The 8,220-nt window shown below is 52.8% G+C and overlaps 1 protein-coding gene across 1 annotated transcript; it reads right to left on the bottom strand.

The window, feature by feature from the left end:
• Window positions 1-3,377: 3,377 nt before the first annotated feature.
• LOC133355172 (5-hydroxytryptamine receptor 1F-like) lies at window positions 3,378-6,319 on the bottom strand. The gene has a single exon (XM_061572518.1). It carries the CDS (start codon window positions 6,303-6,305, stop codon window positions 5,031-5,033), a length of 1,275 nt encoding a protein of 424 aa, XP_061428502.1. The 5' UTR covers window positions 6,306-6,319; the 3' UTR covers window positions 3,378-5,030.
• Window positions 6,320-8,220: the final 1,901 nt, after the last annotated feature.

Genomic DNA, 8,220 nt, shown 5'->3' with positions numbered 1-8,220 from the left:
ACGCCCGCGACAAAAGGAGCCGGGCCGTTATAATCCTCGTCGGAATGACAGATGCCGCAGATGATAATAATAATACAGAGCGGTGCGAGGTGGCCTCACAAGTGGAAGCAGCTGCGTCCACCAGATATTTTCCCCGCGACAAATTGCGGAAAATTTTTCCTTCCAATTTTAGAAACCAATACGGTTACGCTTATCGATTTTTAAGCAAGCGGAGAGGAAGATTGCCCCCCCCCCCCCGCACCACTCCACCGCCACCCACCTCTGTTATTCTATCTAAATGTGAGGTCCCACGCGAGATCATTTCAGCTCTGGCCAGACTCCGTGTGCTTCTCGAACTGTCGTGGGAAGAGCAGCGCTGCCATTTGGAACAAACGAAAAGAATCTTCTTGGTTCTTTCGGTAAAGTCACGTAGAAGGGAAGTAATAAAATAATAAAAATAAAACATAATAAAACATAATAAAACGAAAAGAACTATGTGAAATCTGAGCCGTTTGTTGTGTTTGGTGTCGCTGTTGTTGTTTGTTGTCGCTGTTGTTGTGTTTGTTGTCGCTGTTGTTGTGTTTGTTGTCGCTGTTGTTGTGTTTGCTTGCGTCTCGCGTCTTTAATTCCACGCGGCCGCGTGGAGGGAGCGGTGGGAGCGCGGTGGGAGCGGTTTAACGCACTGCCCACCCAAACCTCTCGAACTAAAGTTTGATTCCACCGCCACGGCTAACATCGCTGGTGAGTGCCACCAGGACAAGCCACGACGTCGCCAAGCCCTGCCTCTTTCACCAAATCGCGCTCGACCGGCGTGGTGAAGTATGGTCAACAAATAAAAATACTAGCCATGACCGTTGTGGGCAGACTTCCAGCCATCAGTAGATTGAGAATGGCTGCAATTTATTTCGTATTTTATTATTTTATTCAGTGTTAATACCATCATCGTTATCGTCACACAACACTCTCCTCGGTATACATACTGTAGATGAGGGGGCATTCTATAGTTTTGTATCTAATTATGTGCATTTCTGAACTGATTTTGACACGGGGTAAAAAAAAAAACGTTGCACTTATAGCTGCTACACTTTGCCAATAACAAAAAGCATCAGCTCGCGCGCTCATTAAGAGCAGGCGAAAACAACAACAACAACAAGCCACATGACGCGTTAAATTATAAAAAAAAACGCCGTCCGCTGTCCGGCAAAAACCCAACCCATCCCCGCCGCCATTGAAATCCCGTCCAGTAGCCTCTGGCTCTGTGTGTCGCCAGAAAAGCAATTTACTGAAACCCGCAGCCACTGAAATACGGGTTGGTTATTATTATTATTTGTGTGTTCTTCTCCTTGCAGCTTATGACGACGCATCTCCCGTACGTGGAGCTGTCGGGATTTCGCTGGGCAGCGCGATCCGATTCTCTTCACGGAGTCATCGGGATATCGACAGCCCCTCTGGCTCTGGCTGGAGCCTCGCTCAGCAATTCACCACGGAGGCTGAACGCTGCATCCCCCGCTTAAGCTAAACTAAACTATTCTTTTCACCAGGTAATGCCCACTAAGCGATATTCTGTAGCTCTTTTTCAGAGGCGACTTGGCCACATATGATAATTCATCGCAGTGGTTGATATAATCATAATCATCATCACACGTCCAAATTCATGGTAGCAGACAAATAACACTGGTCAACAAAAAAAAAATTCTGTCCTGGACTTGTGCATCTGTTTTAGACTAATTTCAGGGTGCTGATTCCAAATCTGATCTCAGAGTTGCTCTATCACATCTCATTTTTATGCTATCGGCATACCCCATTTTCATTTATTTTACCCGAAATTAACTCTGTCACTTATGATTGCCAGTTGTTGCGAGTCAGTGACTGCTTTAGTGTTAAAATATGGTGCTGTATTTTTAGGATAGTGTGTTTATAATATCATTTTATGTAGATATCCAAATCTATTTAATATTTTTCATCTGCAGTTTTCATTGAAAATGCAATATTTGATATCTCAAAAACCTGATGTGATAGACAAAAACTGATGCCAGATTTGGAATCAGCACCCCAAAATTACATTAAAACCGTTGGAATACCTTATGCCAGAAAAAGTGTGTTGACCAGTGTAATATAAATGGGCGTTGTTTCTCAATGTGGAGGGCAAAACGGGAGGAACCCAGACCTAAAAAAAATACATGCGATCACCACGGGGGGAGAGAGAGAGAGAGACCACGTGGACTCCAAATATACCAACAACAGGAGTCGGGATGGAACCCACTACCTCCTGTGTACCAGGCGAGGCAAATAACATCTTCTCGCCACCGTGGCACCCTGAGCAATGCGGTGGCACTCAGCTTTGTTAGCACTCCATGAGCCAAGGGGTTTCAAATTCCACATTCTCGTGGTGGAGGGACCAGTCTCTACACAGGAAAACCGCTTTTGAATTTCCATCGAATGAAAAGGATTTCCATTGACAGGGCACTTGCTCACACGTCTCTGGCACTCAAAGCTCCGTACACCGCATGTCAATCATTCCAATGTCCAGCTGTAGTTTGTCGTTTAGCCTACGGGACCCCCCCCCCCCCTGTGTGGCACAGTATGGACACAGCACCATCTTGCCTGTAGGGAGTGATGTTGCTTTGTGTTTACCAATCAAGCACTTTGCAAGTCGTCCCCAAACTTGCCAAATTTGGACCCGTGACGCCAGCAACACACGGCCTTTTTATCGAACGAGGTCACGAAAGCACGAAAAGTTCTGGTTGTATTCACTCGAGATGGGTAACAATCTCAGCTGATCCCTCGCCGGGAGTTGAACTCGCACGCTTCTGATTGGAAGCGTTGTGCTGCTTTCACCGTGAAATATCATTATAGTATGTATAAATTCACTCCTATCGTTGTCTTTGAGTTGTTTTGCTGTTGCAACTCGCCGACCCGCCCATAACTGCAGAGCTGCGAGAGAGAAAAGTGCTTCATAGCTCATCGTATTCCTCCAGACCGAACCAAAATAACGGTTCTTATTCTGATGAATCTGACGCCTGGATTAATTAACGCTGCAGTGAGGAGCATCCCGCCGTACCGGAGCGCTCAGGGTAACGGAGCCGCAATCCCGAGCCCGCCGGTTCGATTGCCCCCGGCACGGCAAGCTGAGACAATGGGGCGATTTTTCTGAAATCCTCTCCACACCTCCTCCGTCCACCCATGGCAGTGTTCGTCGATGGACAATGTCACGTGGTCCGGTGGGGATGAAGTGTGGGCGCTCCTATCTCTCCCGAGGAGCGTCTGGCCAGCGTGGAGGATTTCACCAAATGCCCTCTAATAACGGAGGCCCCTTCCGCCAGCAGTGCCGCGAACGGGCAATTGCAGGGCTGCACCTTTATCCAAGAAAAAAATCACAAAAACACAAAGAATATTGACCTTGGCCTTTATTTGTATGAATTGTTTATGAATCCTGATAACTTAGCCATTGTACACGCCATTACAAATGTCTATGTACATATATATTACACTGCATTTGTCCTCAACAGGAGCTTTACAGAAATGTACAGGGATTAATAAAATAATAAAAATAAAATAAGTTAAGGTTCTTTCACAAGATAATCTGGGTTCGGAGGCAAAAAATGTGCAATATTCCAGACACTCATTACACACAAAGTGCTTGCCACAAATGAACCACAATACCTTTGCTAATCTCGTTAAGGAGCATAAACCATCACGTGAACTCCGGTCATCCTCGTAGCAGCACGCTTTTGGCTGGCCATCGAACAAAGACGGTCACCACATTGCGCTCAATTTAGGATGCACTTCTACGGCCGTCTGGAACGCTCTTCCTTCCGATATAAGGAAGCCGCTGGTGCTATGTACTTCTGGATTTCTTTAGAACTGCTTTATGTGTTAAGTTTGTTGTCGTTCCCCCGCACCTCCGATTAGCACTGTTGGCTACGAATGGCGTGAAAGAAGTTCAACATTGTACACACATACATACAACCCATGGCAATCTCCGTTAAATGCACTCATTCAGTCCGCGTTTTGTCTCAACACTGAGGAACTCGCCACATCTTCACACATCTAAGCTATATCTGAAAACTGAGCACGTGTTTTTCTGTGTTTTTGCCCCGCATATTTATACCAAATAATGACAACCGAAAAACGATCCCCTTCCCCAATACGACGATATTCGTTACGCACATCTACCACTCCGCAACGGGAGCTGTGAGTTGAGGCAGCGGGGGCTCTCCGTAGAGAATAAACCCTCCGTGAGGATACAACTGTCAAGACGTTTCGGTCACCATCAGCCGCGCTCAATCTGCTGCTGGACGGAGGCCTCCCTAAGCCGCCGCCAATTCTCACGATCCTGCGATGCAACCATCCACCCGGCCACCCGCAGCGCACGACCCGGGTTCTGATCTCGCCAAGGAGAATAAACCTTCGTCACGTGAACTCCGGTCATTCTCGCAGCAGCGGCGAGCTTTGATTAGCCATTGAACAAAAACGGTTACCGCATCGCGCGCTTTTACACGCACTTCTGCGGCCGTCTGGAACGCTCTTCCTTCCGATATGAGAAAGCCACTGGAGCTATGCACTTTTAAATCATTTACATCGACCAACTAATTTCTTTCTAACTGATTTTTGCGTTTAGTTTGTTGTCCCCCGCCCGCACCTCCGATTAGCGCGGTTGGCTACATGCGGTGCAAAAGAAGTTCAACACACGTACGTACATACACGACCCGAACCCATCGCTCCATCTCCTCGGCTGAAATCCTATGTGACGCCTTCACGTTTCCATCCCTTTGGCTGCCTACTCCACCGTTAGTCTCTAGCCTCGGCCGTCATCACTTCCAGTCCTGCGAAGGCCAGCTGGCCGGCCAGTCAGCCGGTCAGCCAGCCAGCAGGCTAGCCAGTCGGCCAGCCGGCCGGTCAGCCGGCCAGTCGTCCAGCCATTCAGCCAGCCAGCCAGTCAGTCAGCCAGTCAGCCAGTCGTCCAGCCAGTCAGCCAGCCGGCCAGCCAGTCGGCTCGTCGGCCTTCGCCATCTCCACATCCCTCCTGGCCCCACCATCTGAGAGCGCCCTCACAGCCTCGGCTGCCTGGACACGAGCTTCCTGAAGGCCGATTTGAAGTCCTCGTTGAACATGGTGTAGATGAGCGGGTTGATGAGCGAGTTCATGTAGCCGAGCCACGTGAGGAGGTCGGCCACCTCAGGCGACACGGCGCACGACTTGCACAGGTTCACCACGAGCTCCTTGATGAAGAACGGCAGCCAGCACACGACGAACGCGCCCAGGATGAGCCCCAGCGTCTTGGCGGCACGGCGCTCGCGCGAGCCCGAGATGCGCTCCTGGAGGCACGGCCGCCGCTGGTCGAGCCGCGCGCTCATGAAGCGCACGGAGCGGGGCGGGCGCAGCGAGCGCTTGGAGCGCCGCGCCGCCGCGCCGACGCTCTGCTGGTGGTGCCCGGAGCGCTCCGCCTGCGCCAGCGTCTGGTCCGAAGAGGAGGTCTCCGACATGCAGAACGGCTGCGGCAGCCGGAACAGCTTACCGGCCGGTTGCTGCTGCTGCTGCTGCGACTGTGGAGGCTGCTCCAGGCTCACGGCGCTCTCTGCGCTGACGCTCAGCTTCTCGCGCTGCTTCGACTCGCGCTTCTCGTAGAGCTGCTTGGCGGCACGGAAGATGCGGCAGTAGAGCGCCAGCAGGAGCGCGAGCGGCACGTAGAAGGCGCCGAACGTGGAGTAGATGGTGTAGAGCACGTGGTCGTGCTCGATGATGCACCGCGGCTTGGTGGGGTCGCGCCGGCGCCAGAAGAGCGGCGGCACCGAGATGCACGCCGCCAGCAGCCAGGACGCGGCGATCATGAGCGCGGCGCGGCCCGGCGTGCGCTTGTGCGCATACTCGGCCGCGTCCGTGATGGCCCAGAAGCGGTCGAGGGCGATGGCGCACAGGTGCAGGATGGAGGCCGTGCAGCACGTGACGTCCAGGCTGAGCCACAGGTCGCAGAGGGCACCGCCCAGCGCCCACTCGCCCGTCACCACGTAGGCCGCCGCCACGGGCATCACCAGCGCGGCCACGAGGAGGTCGGCCACGGCCAGCGAGCCGATGAGGTAGTTGGCGGGCTGGCGCAGCTTGCGCGTGGCCGAGATGGCCGCGATGACGAGCGCGTTCACCACGACGGTGGCCAGCGCCAGGGCGGCCAGCGTCAACGAGGTGGCAACCTTGGCCGCTGAGGAGGAGGAGGAGGCCTCGGAGGCATCGAGCGTGGCGGCCGGAGGGGGCGGCCGCGCCGAGCCATTGGTGGTGTTGGCGGTGGCGGACGTCTCGCTGTCGTTCCACGGCGCCGCGAGGAACTCCATCGTGGCGTTGCTACCGCCCCCCGCCACCCTACACCCCTCCGCGGGGTGGTCGGTGGGTGGGCGGGCGGGCGGGTTGGGTGGTTGGCGTGAACCTGCGAGGATTTGACGTGAAAATGGGCGGGGAGCATCGTTAGTTTCTGGCCTGAACTTGACAGCATGGGTTTAATGCGCAGCGGGCTTTCGCCACCGGTATCGGAATTTACAAGCCTAATGCTGGGGTCAAAATTGCCGCGGTGAGCAAAATGCGCGTCGTAAACCCTCCTCCATCCCGACGGAGGCTGATGAATAGAGTCGTCATGTCAGCACACGTGACAATTCATGACTACTTCAGCATCCACGGTGTGCTGCGTTGGGGAGCGATGTCACAATGATTATCAATTGGGCAGCGACGTTTCGCTGGTGGTTACAACCAGTGTCATGATGGTTCACATTAACAAAAACAATTGTATTATCTACAGCCGTTTGTCAATGCAATGGTGGATGATCATTACCCCATGGCGTGCCGGCCATACTTCACCACACTGGTCAGGCAAAACAACCCTCTACCTCCTCGTTGGTGCCGGACGGTAATGTTGTAGTGGCCGTTACCCTCATGGCGCTTTGCAGCCACCACAGCGATCAAAGGGGGCTCTGGATGGGTGTGCGGGACTGGTAATGCCTCCACCTTCAATTAATTACCACTAAACCATGAAAAAATTATCTAGCTAAGCTTGTGCTAATGGCCCCGGGGGGACAGGTGTCTATGACGTCTCCTGGCCAAACCCCATTTGGCGGAGCCAGCAGATTGAATCCTTACCCTTTGGGTTCCTCCAGAAGCAGCAAAAAGCCACTGCGGGTGGACACGTGGAATGTTCAAACGCTCACTGCGGTGGAGAGGCTGCCACTTCTCTGTTGAGAGCTGGACCTGGTACTGCCCGGATCTCTGTGGTGTTAAGAGGTCCGGTGGACCGGCTCTGGCTCCTGCCACCATGAGGTGTGGACAGTCCTCTACTCGGGGCAGGAAACTGTCAAATAACAGGGAGTGGGTCTTCTTCTTAAAAAAAGAATGAAGGGGGTGTGGTAGCGTGGCGGTGAGGTGTGAGAAGCTGTAAGACCCAGGCTACTTTGGGCTCGCCTTCGTATCAACCAGAGGCGAGGAGTGGTGGTCATGGTTACTCATGCCCCCACCGAAGATGAACATCAGTGGAGGGATGCAGACAAGGCCGATGAGTCAGATGCATTATATGACCTCCTGCCACAGGTGCTAGCTTAAATGGCCCCTCGGGATAGAGTCATCCTGTTGGGTAACTTTAATACCCGAGTTGGTCATGTTGCTTGCACCTGGTCTGGAGTGATTGGAATGCATGGGCCGAATCAGCTCAATAATAACAGTAGAAGGCTTCTAGACTTTTCTGCAGCCCATGGGCTTGTAATTACCAACACACTGTTCCTGCATTGGCGTACCCATACAACATCATGGATGCACGCCAGGTCCAAGCAAGAACATCTGCTGGACTATATAGTGATGGAAAAGCAGATGCGGGCCCATGTCCTTGACACCAGGACCTCCCGTGGAGCTGATCTGCCCGTAAGATGCGCCTGCATTTCTTCTACTCCGGTGGTGGGTGCACACCCAGGACCCCATTCAAACCCACAGTAGCCTGGTCTCAGCTAACTGAATAAAGTTGCAAGCAAGAATTACATCATCGCTTTCAACTGGGGTTGGCATCGTTCCTCACTCCTGATGCCGAGGGGAAATGGGCAAGGTTTACGACTGTGGCTGATAGAGGAGGTATTCAGGCTGGCTGAGAAAAAGTGACAGGCCCACTCACACCATCTACAGCATCCCACATCAGAGAATAAGGAGGCTTACCGCAGCCTGCGCTCGGAGTTTTGGAGAGCCGTGAGGCACTGTAGGGATGGGTGGTAGTTGCGG

This window comes from Lethenteron reissneri, chromosome 6 (genome assembly GCF_015708825.2).
Source record: "Lethenteron reissneri isolate LAM-NWPU_2019-01 chromosome 6, ASM1570882v1, whole genome shotgun sequence".
Taxonomy (NCBI): domain Eukaryota; kingdom Metazoa; phylum Chordata; class Hyperoartia; order Petromyzontiformes; family Petromyzontidae; genus Lethenteron; species Lethenteron reissneri.
This window is presented reverse-complemented; position numbering and strand designations above follow the sequence as displayed.